Source organism: Onychostruthus taczanowskii, unplaced genomic scaffold (genome assembly GCF_017590055.1).
Source record: "Onychostruthus taczanowskii isolate IOZ18803 unplaced genomic scaffold, ASM1759005v1 scaffold5, whole genome shotgun sequence".
In the NCBI taxonomy this organism is placed as follows: domain Eukaryota; kingdom Metazoa; phylum Chordata; class Aves; order Passeriformes; family Passeridae; genus Onychostruthus; species Onychostruthus taczanowskii.
In genome coordinates, this window is record NW_024502568.1 from 14,162,473 (window position 1) to 14,182,357 (window position 19,885).

General features: G+C 42.8%; 1 protein-coding gene across 3 annotated transcripts in view; it reads left to right on the forward strand.

The window, feature by feature from the left end:
* Positions 1–19,885, forward strand: part of GRK5 (G protein-coupled receptor kinase 5) — a 156,629-nt gene that overhangs the window by 113,436 nt on the left and 23,308 nt on the right. For 2 of the 3 annotated variants that reach the window (XM_041415749.1, XM_041415750.1), the window contains 5 exons: positions 9,772–9,872; positions 12,733–12,825; positions 14,952–15,015; positions 16,031–16,171; positions 17,268–17,458. In XM_041415749.1, coding sequence (XP_041271683.1) covers positions 9,772–9,872; positions 12,733–12,825; positions 14,952–15,015; positions 16,031–16,171; positions 17,268–17,458 — 590 coding nt within the window. Of the gene's footprint in view, positions 1–9,771; positions 9,873–12,728; positions 12,826–14,951; positions 15,016–16,030; positions 16,172–17,267; positions 17,459–19,885 lie in introns of all 3 variants that reach the window. The other variant, XM_041415751.1, reaches the window with a different exon arrangement.

Genomic DNA, 19,885 nt, shown 5'->3' on the forward strand with positions numbered 1-19,885 from the left:
TCATTCCCTACAATAAATGTCTTCCCTCCCAGTTCCTTGCAGATGGCTCTTACCATATGATTGCTAATGGATTGTGTGATCCAGGTGATGTGGGAATGCCCTGTTTCCAGCAGAGATTTTGTTTGCCTTCCTGGGTGTTTCCAGTCTTTCTGTGAGTGGGCCACTGGCTCCTGCCTGATGTTTGTTTAATTGGTTTCCTAATTCTTTTCAAGACCTTCCCGGACTCTCTTTTGGATTTTTATTTTTTTTCATTCAAATGTTTCCTCAGGATTTTGACCTGCTAATGGAAAAAGATGAAGGCAAATTCGATAGAATCCACCCTGCAAGTGGCAAAACATCAGCTCAGTGTGGATCAGGCTTCAGCCTGCAAGGGAAGGGTTACTCCTGTTTACAGCCTTGTGTCTCAGGAGTGAATTCAAGCAGGGATCTGTTTGTTTTCCTGCAAGAAAGCCATTCAGTAACGTTGAGGTTGTAAGTGAGTGTTTATCTGTTTAGGGGTTGTTTTTTTTGGGTTTTTTAAATTTTTTTTTTAATGGAACAAATGACATTTGGTTTACCAGAGGAAGCCAAGCTATTACTATTGCAACATAAGGTTGCTTGCTGATGTTTAGGCCATCCATCAGTGCAGGAGGATGTTAAAAGGTAGGAAGGTCCTGATAAGAGGCTGGACACTGGATGTTATCCAAACCTTTAAGCACTTGTGACAAGAGAAAAAAACTTCCTGAGAAGAGAAGCTTTCAGAATTGTCCTGTCATGTTTGCTGCTAGTAATAGTGGGAATATATTGTTCTCCCAAAAAGCTTTATCAAATAATCTGGCTGCTTGTAGGGCTGCTGACAAAAGTGGTTCTGTGACACTCCAAAGGATTGTGAGCAGCCTCGCTGTGGGGAGGACAGAAAATCCTGCTTGATATAAACCTTGTCTTCTGTGTTCCTTAAGCTGCCCTCCTCATCCTGCTGACAGGTTATTTCATCTGTTTCCATCCTTTAATCTGGGTGCAAAATGCTTTTAAGGCAGAAAAAGGGCAACAACAAGCAAAACAAAACTTTCCCTTCTCCTGCTTTAAAAGCAAATTTATTGAAAACTATTTCAGCTGGCTGGTTTATGAGCACCCCTCCACCAATAAACCTATTGTCTACAGAAAGGAGGAAAAGTGTGTTTCTTTGGTAAGAAACCTCTATGAGCATGTCTACAGAAAGGAGGAAAAATGTGTTTCTTTGGTGAAGAAACCTCTATGAGCATGTTTCTAAAGAATCATTTTTAAAGTATGGGTAGGGAAGGACTAGGGTTTGAAGATTCAGGAAAATATCCTGCCAAGCACTTCTTGTGAGGCCTGATTTCTCACTAATTGAAGTCAAAAGCATATCTTCTGTGCTGACCAGTTTAGAGTCTTAAAATAAGCTGTACCAAAAACCCCATAGCTGGTTGGGATTGTGGTGAGTGTTTCTGTTTAATTGAAGAGTATAGTCTGCAGCTGATTCACTGGACTTGCAAAAGGAGATGATGAAGCAATTAAATTTTGTCTCATGGGACATTTTGTTACTTCAAAATTACTTTCTATGGGGCTTTGGGTGTTTAAGCTCTGGTCACCAATGGGAGCCAGGAAAAATTTTCTCCTTCTTGAGCCTAGGCAGTCTTTTCCTTTGTTGCTCCGAAACTCCTGTTGTGGTTATGCCCCCAGATTTCTCTGAATCAAATAAGTCAACATTCCAAGGAAACCACACTTTGGACAGAAAAGCTGTATGTAGGAAACATGTTGACTCACACCATTTGCATGGCAGTTGCTTGTTTGCCACCATCAGGAGCAGAAATGCGGCTTCTAGAAAGGAGCAGCTACAAAAATGTCTGCTGAGAGGAGGACAAACAAGGTATAGCCAGATAGCAGGCCCTGTTGCTGACTAACAGGAGAGCCAAAAAATAATTCATATACTTCCTCTGCACTTGTCAGAAGGGAAACCTCAGAGGCTGCTGTTTTCCCAAGGAAGGGCACGGCTCTAGACTGCAGCTCCAGAGAGGAAGGATGCTGGGAACCCAGGGAGAAAACTTCTCCTTTTTCTTCTGCTGGGCTTGCTGAGGCACAAGAGGTAACCCGAGGAGTCCAGGGCAAGTGAGGGAGCCTGAAGCTACTCCAGCTCTGCCACCAGAACTGAGGTGGTAGCACGGCCCTTTGTGCAGTATTAGTACAACCCCTCCAGGCTAGAACATGCTCAGCTGCTTGCTGAGGGCTCTGCTGTCTCCAGTCATTGTATTTCTCTGTGTGTCAACATGTGTTTTGATAGTTTAGTAGCATATGAGGGAAAACAGATTTGTCATGACTCCAGATCAGCTTGCAGCTACAAAACAAACCCCACAGCTGACAGGCACTGATGATTTGCTTCACTCAGATACAGCAAGTGATCCTGCCCTGGGTATTGGGATTGGGCTCAATATTTTCTCTGCCAGTGACCCTCTCTGTAATCCTGGATGAGGTATTTCATGTCTTTGGCCCCTGCTCCCACTGCCAGGGCTGGTGAGGTTGGTTTGCTTTGAAAGCTCTGGCTCCCATGACGTGTCTGTAGTGGGCCCCCATTCTTAGGTGTCATGTCTACAGACTTGTAATACATAAATTACTGCTAATAACACAGCTGCCTTCCATGCTCCCCGTTCACCTCACTGCCAGTTCCTACATCTGTCCTCTCAAAGCAAATATCCTGGAATTATGAAGCCTTTTGCTTTACTGATTCTCCTCATACAGACCAAATGACTGTGGCAGGGAAAAAAAAAAAAGTAAAAAGAAAATGCAGAAGTTGATTAGTTAAAGTGTTGCAGCTGCTCCTGATGTAGAATTGGCTGTTTACCACACATACAGCTCAAACTGAATAGATAAGATCAGACACAGGGAAAGGCAAAAGAATGTTCCAAGATTTCTTTGTGTAACGCCAAAAGGCATCAGGAGACTGCGTGTGCTGTGGCAGTGCTAGGATCCTTTCCCTCACCAGGAATGCCCAGCCTTGATTTCCCAAAATCTAAATACAACCAAGACATTCCATTTCCTCATCTGCTGCTCTCCTCTGAATTTCTTGATGGGACTCAGTGATCTTAAAGGTCTTTTCCAACCTAAAAGAGCTTTGGATTCCCTCTGTCAGTCCCTTCACACTTTCCCTCAGTCAGTCCCTGGCTGCGTGGTTGGAACTTCCCACATGGTTGGAGCTCAGACTGCTGGATAAAGCCAGAATTTCCAGGTTTTTGTGTATGAACTCTTCTTGTCTGATCATGCATCATCTCACACAAAAAGTTCATTTTAGCCTGTTTCTGTCATAGTTTTGAGGTCTCTACTAGTAGCAAGAGTGTGTGAAGATTTTCAAACAGATTATATGTGGAACATTGCTGTCAACATCTGAAAATACACATATCATGAAGACAAATGCTTGGAAGGCAATTTGAGAGGCAGCTCAAGAAAAGTTACAGCTTGAACTTTTGTCCATTGACTGAAACGTTTTTAATTGTTTTAAGCCAGTTTGTTGTGGAATGTTTTCATAACCTGAAACATAACATATGCTGAACGTTATTTATTTTACGCAAGTGACTTTTAAAATAACTCATCATGTTTCAGTATCAGCTGCATGCCTGAAACTTGCCAGGAAAGCAGTTGTGTTTGTGACAGAAGTTTGCATGAGGTCTATTCAATCTAAAGAATGTGGAATCTTTCTGGTTCGTATAGTGATGAACAGTTGTGCTGTAAGACACCCTGATGACTCACATCCACTGGCAGGAGCTGGTATGAAATGAAAGCCTGTACTTCTAGGTTTCTATTCTTTATTCACTAATTGCAAGGGACAATTGGACTGATTTGAGGAATCTGAGCATCTCTAGCTTTCATTTATCTCAGTGCGACTTCGTTGATTCCAGTCACAGGTGATGATCAAATCTGCAAAACACATCTCTCAACCTCCTGTGCACTGTTCTGTAAAATATTGTGAGATTGCCACCTAGCTCATGAAGACTTAATCCTGCACTGAAGATTTATTATTTTGAGGTTCTTAGATGAAAGTCATTGTGTAAGGATAAAGAATTACCTTCAAACTATGGACCTGCTCTGTTTCCTACAAAGTCAGTCTGGCCAAACTCAATGCTTTCCCTTTTTCTGGTCTGAACTTCAGGGATCTACAAGCCATGTCATTTATTTTTTTTAGGAGACAGTGATGATTGAGACAAGTCTTTGAAGCAGGATTGTTAATTTGCAAAGATTCTTATTCTGTTACTCAGAAATACAGGTTTCCTTTGGTGAGCACTCAGCAAACAAACTCCCATCATCTGTTCTCATGGCCGTGCCATGTGCCTGTGCTTTATGAAGCCCAGTGTTTTGCAAAATCATTGGTACAAAGGATTGGGAAAGGGCTCAAGAGCCTCTTGCATTGAACAGAGATCAAATACATTTAGATGATCAACAGATGTCTGAGTGCCCTTGGAGGTCTTTCAGACCTCTGAGAACAGATTCCACAATATTCATAGGCCTGTTCTTCTGCTTCCCTGTGTGAAAAATTAGAATAAAAAGCCTTCATATCCAATTAAGTGGATTTCTTCACATCATTCCCCCAGAGCAGAGAAGAATACACAGAATAATTGATCCCTGCCCTTTTTATTAAAAACATTTCTATATTAAAAGACCTTTATCAAGTTTCACCCTTTCTTTTCCAGCCTAAACAGATTCTAAGATTCCTCAGTGTTTTCCTCTGGGCATTTTTTCCTAAGCATGTTTCCCAGCACTCCTGGCACTTGGTGCTCTTGTCAGCTCTCTATAGGTTTCTCAAATGTTGATGACCCCAGCTGGATATGTCTTTAGCTGGATCCTCAAGGCACCCCTCTCAGTCCACTTTGTCTTTGGGCACTTTTCCCATGGAAACAGCGGCGTTGCACGTAGCGAGCCAGCTCTGCCCACGCAGGTTTGTGTTGTGTGGGAATAACTGGGGACACCTGCTTCCCACCTCGCCCCAGTTCCACAAGTGTGAGCCCCAGCTGCTGGGCTGCCAGCAAAATGCTTCTGTTCCTTGAAAGTGCCAATCTCTGCTTGCAGGCTGGCTGCTTTCACTCACACAGGCGTGGAGGCGACGCCTGTAGCGCTCCACGTCTTGACCGAGGTCATGCACAGTAAATGTTTGGGAATGTTTCTTATCTCATAAGAAAAGGTAGAACAAATAACACGTCTGTTGAAAAAAGTAAAAGAGAATGCCTCCCTTGGTACTGCCAGCACTCCAGCTTGTTTGATAAAGAGTTTGATTTGCTGATAGATCAATAAAAGGTCGGATGTCCCCCACGCAGTCGCAGGGGAAGCACTGAGAGATGCTGTGAGTCGCATGGCAAACACACAGAGATGACTTTAGAGAGGTTTTTTTTGATGGCTGTCCTGTTCAGTGAACTCAGCAAAGATTGGGTCTTGGAGATTTGGGTGAAATAGCCTGTAGCAAAACTTACAGAGCTGTCAGAAAAGGAGAGGCCACGTTTTAAAGTGCAGCGATGCAACATGACATTCAAAATAACAGAAGATGGGGAGTCACAGAGCCTGGAAGCTCTCATCTGATCTGAATCAGACTTTTCAGTACTTCAGTGGGGGGCCAGGCCATGGGCAGCACCAGACAGTGTTGCTGGACAGGGCCCTGCTGACATCCAGACTTTTTGTGGGCATGAACACAACTAACCCTGAGCAAATGTGAGGCATATCAGCTGTTCTCATGCCATTAATGGAAAGGAGAGAGCATCTGAGAGGAACTCTTTTCTAAAGACAGGAAAAAAAAATTTAAAAGTGGAGACTTTTCTCAGGGTGGGATAATGGCACTCAGAAGTAACTGAATATCCATTTCTTGTTTCTCAAATAACCACTAACACAATTCCTAGTTGCATTCTTTTCTTAAAAATTAAACGGGAGAGTATCATAAAACAGAGCTATTGCTATGCCTGCAAAATATTTGTAGAGAGGTTTCCAGTTTCTGGCCTGACAAGAGAAGGTACAGGAGGTAGATTTTGGTTAAAAACTGGTAAAAGTAGTGTGGACTTTTTGACTATTATTAAAATATCTGATTAATAAGGATAATGTGATGAGAGAAATTTTTATTGTAGGATCAACTTCAGTACATCTTGTGCTGCCATGAATCTGCTTTCAGTTCCATCAGCTTTACCCTAGTGTTAATCAGTTAGTTTGACTGGCATAATTTCTGATTACATTATTGTAAGTGAGATTAAGAATCTCTTTCTTTGCCTTCAGGAAACAGAATAGCCATTAGGGCAAATATGGAACTATACTTGTAACTCCCCAGTGTTTTGTTTTGAATGCAAGAAAGTGTAACTGGTTTCTGCAGGTGTTTCTGAAGAGTTAGCAGAATATTCTTTGTCACAAGCTCAGATGTAATGGTTTTAATCACGGTGTATGGCTCTCCTAGCTACCACAGGACATTTAATATGTTGGAAAAGGTGTCTCTGTTCCCTTGTAAAAGCCAAATTTGCTTTTATAGCCATTGCCCATAGTGCAGCAGGAGAATGGTGTTAATAACCATTTCATTGTGGCTGCAGAAATCTTCTGCACCTCTCCAGGGAAGAAGCAACTTTTTCATCTGTAAATGGCCAGAGTGTTACCTTTGGAAGCTTTCACTCTTGGGATCCAAAGGCTTCCTTGCACGCATAACCTGTGCTACCTAATGGCTCTCCAGGGGAGCAAAAGTAGGTTGGTGGGTTGGGTTTTGGGTTGTAATTGTTCCTGGTTTTGTTTGAACTTCTGAAGGCTGTGGGTATGCACAATGTTCACTCAGGGAAAGTGGCAGCCATGGCTGTTTAATGGGAGCAGTGGGAACTGGGAAGTCTCAAGGATATTCTCAGGAAGGATCATACAAAGGCTCCCTGGAGCTGTAGGCAGAGTTGGGAAGGGTTGGGTATGTTCTTCCCAGGCATGTGGTGCCCTGAACTCTGTGAAAGGCTGTAGAACGGCACAAAATGTTTTACTGGGTCTACAGAAGCTTTGGAAATGATCAGCCTTTGGGGGGGGGGAAAAAAAAATAAAAAAATCCTCTATTCCTTGTTATAGGAAATTGAGTGGTCTGGAGAAGTGTTTGCACTGCACTCTAAGGCTTTAGTCCAGGCATGGGATTTCAGTGAGTTCCTGTCTTTGCCTACCTTGATATTGTTACCTTGCTCAAGTTTGTGCAGAGGAAGTAAAGACTCAGAGGTCAGCAATGAGTGGTTTTGAAAAACAAAGTGGTGACTGTATCTCCCACAAACTTGGAGAGAGGAATCACAGTTTGTGTCATTTTTAAATACTTCCCACATTGTCTTACTTACTATTTTGTTTGCTCATTCTTCCCCCCTTTCACTACAATAATTTAATTTCCTCTTTATGAATAAGAGTTAGCTGATGCTTATAATTTATTTTTTAAAACGTACTTTGATCTCAGACAAAGTTTGATGGAATTAGTAATGTGTCATGGGCATGATCTTCAACACTAACCTTAAGGCAGTTTACCTTCCACTGGGAAATGAATTCCCAATGGGAGATGAAATTGCCTGGCCTGAGTAAGAATCAGGTCACTTGGTCTAAATGACTAATTATGCAGTTTAGTACTTAGCTTTTGGATTCCTGTTTTGACCTCTAAAAGCAGAACAAGTTCCAGATGTAGTCAGTAGTAACTTCAGTTAGAGGCCCTGGAATGGATTTTACTGAAGTGCTGCTCCATTCACATCAAAAACACCCCTGGTCCACAGCAGCCCCAAAACTGTGGAGTTCAGGGGTGTTTCTGTTCCCTGTAAATCAGAGAGATTATCATCTTGACCCAGGGCATAGACCACTGGATTCACACAGCCACCTACCAGCTCTGGGCTACCAGCAAGCATGTGTGTGCAAATGTGTATCCACTGAGTGCATAAATTGTAAATTAAAGGTATTCATTCTTCTGGTTTGTAGCCAAAATCAGCTGAAATCGTTAGGCTTTTATTCATATCTGAATATTGCTTTAAAAACCTTTGGTTTAATCTGCTTCCCTGTCTTTTCCCCAGTAGTTTCAGTGCTCTAGGACTGGAAAACAGGAGGTTTTTGTGTAGTTCTTTCATTGCTTCCCTCTTGCCTCTACTTACTCTCTTGAACTAAAACTGGGACTTAGATTTTGTTGTGGGCATGTATAGTTACCTCAGTGGTCAATTAAGCTGAGAAAACTGGCTTTGTCTCAGTCTCTGCCTTTTAGATGTTAACATGAGGGGCTGATCTACCTCTCAAGAAACCGTGAGACTCTTTAATTATTAGTAATCTACTCTGTCTGTGATTAAAAGTGGGTGTTCCCTAGATATCTTTTGCTGAGGAAATGGAGGAATATATTGAGGAAATGAGGAAACATTTCGGTGAGGTCAGAGGTGTCCCCAGCACGCTCTGCAGATTGTCTGTCAAGGCTGAGCAGTGAGAGTGCATTGCACAGCGTGCACAGACAGTTCTGTAAACCATGTTCCTATTTAAAAACATTCAAGTGGAACAAACTTACTTTTTCATGTCACAACCAGGATCATATTCACATTTCAGCAGTGGGAAGGAAAAGATAAAAGACTTAATTCAGCTTTCAACATGCTGGAGATTTTCTGTGGCTCCACCTCTGCCCCTTCCCCTGTCCTCATTCCCAGTGTTTTTGAACTCTGCCTGCAATGCATTTCAGTGCTTGCCAAGATATCTCTGACTAGGGGTGAGTTAATGAGAACATCTGGCCAGGAATGAGGGATGCTGCTCTGTGCCCCACCCACTCAGCACATCTGGTGGTTGTGGGCATGGATGGGGGACCTTACTGAGCATTAAGGCTTCTGCAAGGGAAGAGGATTTTACCACCTATGTCTGAGTTTATTGAGAATACCCAAATCCAGTTGGTTATATAAAGGGACTTTCATGTACATGGGAGAAATGCCTTTAAATAGGTGCACACACACACAAATATACACTTTGTAATATAACTACAGGATGTTGTCAATGTGTAAGAATGTGGACTGCCTAAAAAACTGTCTTTTTAGATAATTAGTCCCAAAAGTCCTAAACTGGTTAACCATCAAGGCATATTGCAAGAGACCTCTCTTTGGTAAGGTTTGCAGGGTTGAATGTACATTCTCTCTAAGGGAGGAGAGGATGAAAAGAGTGTATGTGGTTGGTTGGCAAAGTTCCTTTCTGAAATTATTATTTTAAAGCTGCTGAATTATTTTTGTCTAAGGATGAACTAAGGTGTCCAGATACTTTTGTGAACATCTTTTTTAATATATAGATAGATATAGATCTATATCAATAGGTACCAATGCTCTGCTCTTGTTTTGCTTTGCTGGTGAAAAAAGAAAAAAAAAAAAAAGAAGAAAAAAACAGGAAAAAAAATTGATTTTTCAGGCAGCACAATGAATCACCCATGAAGTGAAAATACTGGGCAAATTCTCTTTTGTTTAATAGAATGGGCTGCACACAGTTCAGGCCAGCACATTTTTCATGGGATGCAAGGGAGCAGTTCAAAGAATTGGCAAGGAGTGGGTCCTGCATATTCATGAGGCTGGGCAAGGAGGTGAAAGTACCGGAGAAGGCAGAAAAGCAATGTGAGGATAGAGTGGAATGTGGAGCGAGTTGCCACGGTATCCTATTTTACTGCTCTTTGACGTAAAGCTCCTTTGCTTTTACACAACCGCTGGAATTGAATGGAAGCAGCTCAGGGGCATAAATAATGAATGTGCCTCTCACACATTAGGAGAGCAGAATCTGCACCTCGTGGAGAGTTAATGTGCCCCTCTCTTCTCTCCCCAGTCTCCAGCCTATGTTCCCGAAGTCAGTCAAGAACTTATCCAGCAGACAGAGGAGAAACTCGAAAACAGCCCCTGCAAGGAGCTGTTCTCTCCCTGTACAAAGTAAGTATAACACGACACCCGAAGATGCCAGGGCTGCAGCCAGCAGCTTGTGAGGAATTTGGCAGTAGAGACGTTTCAGCCTGAACCTGAGGCAGGTATCTTTGCTCACAGTCCTTGAGGCAGAGCTGACAAGCGGTGAAGTCACTTCATCTGAACAAAAATATAATAAATATTTCCATGCCATTATATGCCATACACACAGGCACTTACTGTTTCAGGTATTTGACAGAGTGTTCCAGCCAAGTAAACCAGCCGTGGATTTCATGCTGTGTGAAAAGAGCTACAATGATAATGGATCCAAAGAAAACATCTCTGTTTCAAAGTGAATAAAAATTAAGTGGCTATACAGTCCATTTAGACAGAGGAATGTGCAAACTTGCTCCGCATGGCTTTTCCAGAAAATCTTCACCAGGAGAACGGGGCTTTTTTAATGCTTTCTGTCTGCCTGTGGCGCTCAAACCAACGTGCATTATTTCCCCCTTTGTCTGGGAAAAGGCTTATCAGTTTCTGCAGCGATTTGTGCCATTATGTGCTAAAGCTCCAGGTATGCAATCTGCCTTTGCAAACCCTGCCCCGAGTGCATCCACGCCAGGAGATCATAAACCAATAAAAATATGAAAAGGAGGGACCATGGCACGCGGGCCCGTGTGGTTTCTGGCTGAGCGCGGTTTGTTTTCCCTGGGTGATGTAATGGGGATTTGTAAAATTTGCTCCGCTGTCATTCATTGTTTTGACTCATTTCATTGACCTTTTCTGGTTCCAGTTATTCTTTGCGTTGGTAGGAGCTGTGGGTTATTTCTGGCCTTCCCTTGTAGCACAGGCAGTCTCCTTGCATGGGCCTGGTGTCCTGTAGAGATGCTCTGTGGCTCGCACCAGTTGTGGGTGCCAGTCCCAGTGACAAAGGCAGAGCTGTGCTCCACACAAACCCCCCTGGTGCCTGTTTCCAGCTCTCAAATCGGTCTGAAAGCTGACAGTTCCCTCTAAAATGCACTTTGTTGTTGCCAAAGAGGGGAACTAAAAAGCAAACAACTGCTGAAAGGCAGCTATTGTTCTTTTAAAATACGTGCAGCTTTTAATTAACTGAATGGAAAGGGCGAGCACTGGGCACCACTTAATGCAGGCTCCTTCCTTCATCCCAGCTGAAACCCAGGAATGAGCCAGGTTTGGGACCTTGTTAATAAATATGCTGATCATTTCACACAGACTAAAATGAGGTCAAAAGGAAGTTTTTTAAAACTGCTGTTGGTATTTACTGGTGCTGAATGATATTAATTTTGGAAGGGTTCACAGTCACACCAGAAAAGGGAGGTACACATACAGATATGAAGCCTGCTGTCCTGGAGGAGCAGGGATGGGATGAGTTCTATTCACATCTTCATAGAAAAAAAATCAGTCTGCAAGAAAAGTGCATGTATGTAACTTCTGCTTTTAGCTTTATATTTTGACTGTCTGCTCCTGCCCTCCTCCAACATCACCTAAAATTCTGATGTTGAATTTGGACATTTGTTAAAATAAATTAAGACTTACTTTTGATTTTATTTTGTAATCTTTAATCCACTAAGGGAAACTCTTATGATCTGTGTCCAGTCAAAACTAATGAAGACAGCAACAATTTGACTTGTGCACACTCTACATGTGCAATTACCTGCCTTCTCCAAATTGGTGGCGCAAGCATTAAAAAAAATAATAATATTGTAACAGCTGAGAAATTCCAAAAATACTAGCTCGTGAATGGGGAGGAACTGAACTGAGGAGACACATTACTCATGGTGACTTGTTTGCCCCAGGGCAAGACATAGACTATCCATCCCCAGACTAGAGCAGTCATTCAGAGAGGATTTCCTCCTTCCAGCAGGATCTGGAAATGTGTCTGAATGCCCTTAGACATGGACACAAATGTGTCTGTATACACCCAGACAGAAATGCTCATTTCTTTGGGCACTTTTCACCCAAACCCAGCTTGTGTCCTGCCAATGCTGCCAGCAGAGGTGGATGCAGTAAGCAAAGCAAGAACCATCACCAGTAGCTGTTAAACAACATGATCACCTTCATTTTAGACAACTCCCAGCTCAGCCCATGTTTTCTTAGTTCCAAGCCTTTGGCCTTTCTGATGGGATGCCTGATGCTCTCTGGCTGTTTGCTGCCTGCCACAAGCAGTAGACTTTCTTCTCACATTTGCAAACTGACCTTTTTATTCCTTTATTCCTTCCATTATGCAAAAGGCTCCATCCACTGTGTGAGCCCTAAAATTCTTTTCTTGATCCAGAAGCAAATCCACATCCCTGTTCCGACTTTTCTTTCCTCTGTTTTTCTCTACAAAGCACATAGCTGTTAGGAAATCCCCTTTGACTTTAGTCACATGTACTAATTCTTCTATATAACAGAAATTGAAACTGATATTTTTACGCAAAATGATGTCTCAGATGATCTCCCTTTGATAGAAATGGGCTTCAGCCAGAAATTTTCTATCCAGATGTAAACATCCCTCAAAGTTTAGGAGCTCAGTTCCTGAGGATGTTGTTTCAGTTTACTAACAGAAGCAAAGACATTCACTGTATGGTGGCTAACAACCTCTGTCAAAGTCCATTAAAGCCAGTGGGATTTGCCCTGAAAATTTTCAGCAAGCATCACCAGTATTCAGCTTGTATGGGGCCTCCTGTTATGAAATACATCAAGCACATCACTTTGTTTCTATGTTGAAACAGTGAGCAAAATAAAGTAAAAATAAAGTACAAAATAAAGTAGAAATAGCATAATCCTACCATACAAGGACTCTGGACTTTTCTCCTCTTGTTTTATTTCTCTTTTGCTCAAAGTTCAGGATTATAAAATGCTTATATATCCTTTTCATCTGAGATAGATCTGTCCTTGACCATCTCAGTGGGGAACCATTCCAAGAGTACCTAAACAGCATGTACTTCGACAGGTTTCTCCAGTGGAAGTGGTTGGAAAGGTAAGTGTCACTCTTTTTTTTAAATAAAAATAAATAAAAATGTTTATTTTTACTTTCCATGCAAAGTCTGTCGAATATTCTCAATATCTCACAGTTGAGATAATGTTTGCTTCTACAGCTCAAGTGTTGGACCATTTAATGGGCTTAGGTACATTAAACATATTAGGTATGATTAATGTACATTCAGCAACTTCAGCTGTCTTTCTGTTTAGCTGCCCTCTGAATGTGGTGACTTTTTGTCTGGACCAGTTGTCACTGTTATTAAATCACTCTAAAGAGAGGAAAAATGTGGCATATAGATCGTCTCACTGTATTTATTGGCTGGACATTCCTGAGCACATTTAATAACCAGGCAGCCTTAGTGGGTATTAATTTGCAAGGAAAGGGCTTGTGCCTTTCCCTTGTCAGGGAGTGCTGCAGCAGACGGTCACTGCTGGGTGACAGTGACCTTGAGCTGGGAGAAGCCCCATTTTCCACAAATGGCATTAATTACGGCGGATGAGCCAGGGCCGGATCCACGAGCGGTGTGTGTCAGCAGGACGCCTCCAGATCAAAGGAGCTGTGCCAGTTCCTCTCCCTGGAAAGCTACAAAGCTGCTGCTCATGAGGGGTGGGCAGAGGGAAGAGCCATTTCATGCCAAGACATGCTCCACATGCCATCTTTACTGAGCCCAGCATTTACTCTTCCATTTCAATTAAAAAAACATTGGGTGATTCATCTCTAGCCAGGCTATTTCCTATCTGTTTTCACATTAGGGATAAGGAATTTTCTGCAATGCTTTGAGAATTTTTTTTTTTCCATTCCCCCAACAAGTGTGACAAGCTATTGGATATGCCTGGCTTAAGAAGCTGGGAGAATTGTTTTTAGGATTAGCAAAGAGATGTTAGTAGCATGGAGTGAACAGCTCTAAAGGAGCAGTGACAGAGTCCATTAATTCCAGGGACATTGCTGAACATGTAGCTATCACTCCTAATTGTTGCTTTTAACCCCAAAAGCATTTGCAACAGCCTCACAGAATACTGAAAATAACATCTTTTCCTCTCCTAGTTTTTTACTGTCTGCATACTATTTTTCCGCTACTTTGGAAAACAATAATGGGAGTTAATGAAAGGATTCGCTTCAGCATTTATTCTTCATCGTCACCAACCTCATCACCCCTGTGGTGGGAACAGCCACGTTACTGTGCTCCCTCTGCAGGCTGGCTGCCCGCCAGAGGGGAGCCAGGAGAGCAGGAGTGGTAATATCCACTGCTGGCATCCTTGTAAAACCTTGGGCTGGAAACAAAATGGGATCCCGCTGAACCTGTTAAAAAACCCGTGTTAAAAAACTTTTACAGGAGCAAAGTAAAAGTCTGGTGTAGAGTTGGAGCCGTTCTGGTGGAGCAGATTTTGTGGGAAGCCTGGGAGGTTGTGTAGGGATCATGTCAAGTGATGGGGAGCACTCTGCCCTCCAGGACAGACTTATTTAACTTGAATTTTGCTTTTGATCCCTTCTTGCCCATGATGCTCCCCCAGGAAACATGTAGCCCAGAGGGAATGGACTGGCTTGGATCTTGTCTTTCTGCTCTCCCAGCCTGCAAATGTCACACAAATCCATCTCTCCTAGGATTGTTTCTGCCTTTGATTCATATGAGTTTCATGGATGGTTTAACACAACAGAAGTATTTTCTAGTGGTTTGAATTTTGGATCTCTTTTTCTCATCTTGCTGGCCAAGCAAAGCAATGAGTTAGCCCACCCTATATGTCATGGGAATTAATATCTCACTGGAAGATCTCAGGCTTCCTCTTTGCTTAACAAAGGCCAAGGCTGTGTAGTGGAGATTCAGAATCCTGCTTGGTCCTAAGATGCTAGCAGAAATTATACTGATGACTCACTAATGTGTTGTATTTTATTACAGCTTAATATGTTGGAATTGAAAAGTTCAAGCCATACATAGTATTGAAGTAATGTAATTATGTAATTATATATTATATTATATTATACGATTACCTTGAAATAATGGGATTATATAATATTTATCTATTTTGCTTTTCAAAAGTATGCTCTGAAATAAATAAATCACAGAGAGTGCATTAAACATAGTGTGGTGGGGGGTTTATTTATTTATTTATTTCCTTTTCTTCCAGGCAACCAGTAACAAAAAACACGTTTAGGCAGTACAGGGTACTGGGGAAAGGCGGCTTTGGGGAGGTGAGTAATTCTGAAATTTTCTGTTAAGAGTGTTTTTTACTTTTTAGGCACTGCAGGTACAGGAGCCTGATGTGACAGAGGCTGATTTACATTAATTGCTGACAGTTCTACTTAACCCCTCATGACACCATAATCTCAAAAGGACACTTTTGAGAGTTGTTTTGTGTTGGCTGTTGCATTCACAGTGGAATTGGGGTCACACCCTTATTTGTATTTTCCTGGTGTCTGGAGGTGGCAGCAGAGGCAGGGGAGGTGCAGACTGAGAGATTAAAATCCGCACAGACAAAAGGAGGTGGGAGAGGAAGCAGGCAGAGGAAAGTGAGATAATTAAACCAATGTTCCGCAGCAGGTTTGGAAACAGCAGTCAGTGCCCCAGCTGGCCCCGCCTAGGCCTGGCTCGCTAAGCTGCCTTAAAAGGACTAAAGCAGAGGAGATGGTGGGGAGTAAAGAGAGGAGATGGTGGGGACTAAAGCAGAGGAGATGGTGGGGACTAAAGCAGAGGAGATGGTGGGGACTAAAGCGGAGGAGATGGTGGGGACTAAAGCGGAGGAGATGGTGAGGAGTAAAGCAGGAGTAAAGCAGAGGAGATGGTGGGGACTAAAGCAGAGGAGATGGTGGGGAGTAAAGAGAGGAGATGGTGGGGACTAAAGCAGAGGAGATGGTGGGGAGTAAAGAGAGGAGATGGTGGGGACTAAAGCAGAGGAGATGGTGGGGACTAAAGCGGAGGAGATGGTGAGGAGTAAAGCGGGACTAAAGCACAGGAGATGGTGGGGAGTAAAGCAGGAGTAAAGCAGAGGAGATGGTGGGGAGCAAAGCAGGAGTAAAGCAGAGGAGATGGTGAGGAACAAAGAAGGACTAAAGCACAGGAGATGGTGGGGAGTAAAGCAGGACTAAAGCAGAGGAGATGGTGGGGAGTAAAGCAGAACCAAAACACAGGAGATGGCGGGGAGTAAAGCACAGCCCAGACACAGCGTTTGCTTTGAATTACGCGGCAATTGTTGTGCCCCGTCCGCAGGTCTGCGCCTGCCAAGTGCGAGCCACGGGGAAGATGTACGCCTGCAAGAGATTGGAGAAGAAGAGGATCAAGAAGAGGAAAGGCGAATCCATGGCACTCAATGAGAAGCAGATTTTAGAAAAAGTCAATAGTCAGTTTGTAGTGAGTATTGTTTGAGTTCCGTGGTTCCCTGCTCACCTGTTCTGGTTGAATCCAGTGCCTCCTCCATCTCCTGCTCCTGGAAAGTTGCCAGAAGCTGAATCCCTTTGCTTTGCACCTTGCACCTGCTCCGTGCACCTTTGTTGAGTCTCATTTTAGTCTCTGGTCCGTGAGAAGTGCAGCAGTCAAGGGGCCTGTGCCTGCCATGGGAGCATGATGTGTTTCACAGCCTTGGCTTGCATCACAGCTGCATCAGGATGAGCTATTCTTATCTAGTGTGATCACCTGAATTCCCAGGGTCTGGGAGAGAGATGCTTGGAGGAGACTGAAGGAGATTCAACCCAAACAGATCAGATGAGACTGCCTTGCAGAAGCATCTAAGCAGTGAGGTGGAGCTGGTTGGCCTGATGCAGGGCTCTCCTGAGTCACACCAGCTCTTGTGCCTCCTTTGAAACTTGCCTTAGATTTAGAAAAAGAAAAAAGGTATTATCTCAGCATCTGTCATGTTCTTTATACTTATTTCAGGAAACACTGTGTATACAGCAGATGCAAGGTGTTTGCTTACATGTTTACTTGCCTCTGCCAGAGGATGGCACGTATTGAAAAGTGATGGGTAGATTTTGGCTGGTCTGATTTTTCCTTGGCACCCACCAGAGGCTCCAGGGATGATGCTGACCTTCACATCTCCGTGATGGTCAATTTGATCACCCAGGACTGGGATTTCTGGGCCTTCCAGGGAACTCACTCAGATGCAAAATGGTGCAGCAGGAGGTGTAGATTCCCTTGATTACTAACATTTCTTATACGTGGGAAAATATGCCTGGAATTAGTATGTTTGCCCATTCTCTGAAACCATCTGAGCCTTGAGGGTTTCTGGTGATAAATAGGCTGGATTCCAAAAATTAATCTGTAGAATCTTAACATCTGATTTTTCCGTACTTTTAAAATACATGTTTGCAATTGTAAGAAAGCCCATACCAAATTCAGTCAACGTATTTTATTTTTTTCATTTTCTGGAGAGAATCTTTAATGAAGAGCTAGCACTTCCTTCTTAGCAGCCATCTGAACTGTCACAACTGTACTGCAAATGTTTTTCTAGGTCAATTTAGCCTATGCCTATGAAACAAAGGATGCACTGTGTTTAGTTCTGACCATAATGAACGGAGGTGACCTGAAGTTTCATATCTACAACATGGGAAACCCAGGCTTCGAGGAGGAAAGAGCTTTGTTTTATGCAGCAGAGATTCTTTGTGGCTTGGAAGACCTTCACAGAGAAAACACTGTGTACAGGTAAGCACTCTCTAGAGTCTTAGGATGTCTGTTCTGGGTAGGAAAGAATTGTCTGCTTCCTCCCTTCTTATTGTGGTGCTGCACAGCTGAGGTGCCTGAGTGCTTTGGCTGAAGTTTTGCAGAGCCCTGTATAAATACAGCATGATACAGTAATCATGGAAGGAAGCAGTTGCTTCCCTATTACATCCTGTCTAAATTATCCAGAACTAGCACAAAGCTCCCCAAACCCTACCTCAGTGTGCACTGAGCAACAGAAGAAAATGATGGAAGTTCCTTTAAAGGGATTTCATTAAGGAATTGAGTTCCTAGTTGGGATGAAATGGAGATTATTCTATCCAAGCTTCTATTTTAATTAGTTAGATTATGTTGCATGAGGGGCTGCAGCATGTCAGGTGTGGGAAAACTTCTGTTGCAGAGGACATGCAATCCCAAGAGGGCGTCTGAGACAGAGGGCATGGATTTCCACTGGTGTGAGTGTGATTAGCTGGGTGGGATCATGGTGATCCTGGCATGCCAGCCATGGAAGGGGGCCCATTCCCAGCCACACCACAGAGGCATCCTGCTGGCAGCATCCCCCCATCCATGGGTGCAGCCAGCGGGCACCACGCTGCCCGGCGCCGCCGCCGCCGCTTCCAGGAGGGCAGATCCCAAGTTCTCAGCTTCCAGTTTGGCTTCCAGCTCTACACAAGCACTTTTCCAGGGCAGGCTGAATAAGCAAGCAGATTGCAGACAGAGTTCTTGTGACTCCACGAGGATTTATTTTTTTTAATCAACAGCCACTGTAGTTGTAAACAACGGTTCTTGTTTGTCTTCATCATTCCCGCTTGTGAAATCATCATTGTTGGCATTCACAGCAGAAGAGGGCCTGTAAATTGATGAAAGAACTTCCAAGGACAATGATTAATAGACAATGAGATGCTATTTTTAAAAGCCAAACCACACTTTAAATCATTTTATATGCCTGGGTATAATACATATGATGCATGTGCTTGTATGCATAGAAATTGCAATATTGTTGTTCCTTGGAGATCTCTTAACAAAATGACACTTGGTTGCCTTGCATCTTGCTAGCTGGCACAGAGAGGGCAGACAGATAACATGCTGATTTAGTTGGTGCTCACCCAAGAAGGAAGTTTTTTCTTTCCCCAAGGAACTAAATGGTACTAAGTGTCTAACGTCAATTGAAAAATCAAATCATAAGTGAAGTGTCTGGCTTCCTTTTCCCTTAGAAAACCTCCTACCACATTTTCAAACATTTTAGGAGGTAGTGTAGTGTTTCACAATCATATTTTATTGAAAAAAATGACTGGTGCATTCATAATATGGCTGGTAAAATGCCATACTAATTTCATTTTCTAATAGAACAAATCAGATCTGGCCACATAAAATAGTGAGTGGCTCTGAGAGAAATGGCACCTACTTCCTTAAGCAGGAGTTCTTATGCTACTCTTAAAAGAGCTGCTACTTTACACCTCAGATGGCACATTCATTTTGGTGATGAATGATACTACATCCTTGTAGGTGACATTTTCTAGCAGTATGTCAGGAGCATCTGGAGAGACCCCTCATTTGTAACAGCGCAGCGTGTTGTGGGACCTGTGAGAAGTGCTATATAGGTCAATAAAAAATAGCAGCTAAATGCTACTGCCTTCTCAAGGCGAATAATTCATCACAAAACACTTATTCTTCAGACTTAATTTCATTTTCTCTAAACAAAATGCTCCTGAGTAAATCACAGCGTTGGAAAATGCATCCCCATCTCCTGGGCCGCTGCTGACGCACGCTGCAGACGTGACCCGGGAGAACAACCAGGCTCAGAGTCAGATTTATCTCATTCAGAATTCCCCTGTCAAGCATGGCACTTGTGCTACATTTCTCAACTGCATCACGTTAGTAAAGGTCAACCGGTTGGTTGTTCGTGGAAAGCAAATGTATAAAGCTGCTGGTTCTCCTCAAATTATTTCTATATATATATAATTCATTTTTATTCATTTCTATTTCATAATTTATATTATGTATTTGTATTTTATAATTTTATATGTTTATTTTTATATACATTTAATTTTTTTGTTTATAAAAATATTTTTTATGTATGTAATTTTTTAAAATTTATGCTATAGCCGTGCCTGGAAGCTCCCGTCAGCATCAAGCTCACATTGTCCCAGGCATTGCACAAATACATGGTAAAGCCTTGTCCAAAGTGATTAATGGAGTTGTTTAGGCTGCCCTGCACAGCCAAACAATTGCCTTTTGAGCATGGGCACAGTGCCAGCAGTTTATGTTTCAGTATGTTTGGGCAAGGCTACTTTACAAATGGGAAGCTGAGCCTTTGGGAAGTAGCTGTATGTGTCAGTGTGTCCACCAGGGAGTTTTATTCCTCCTGGACATTTCAGTCATGAACCCTTGGAAGAGCTGGCCATGCAAAAG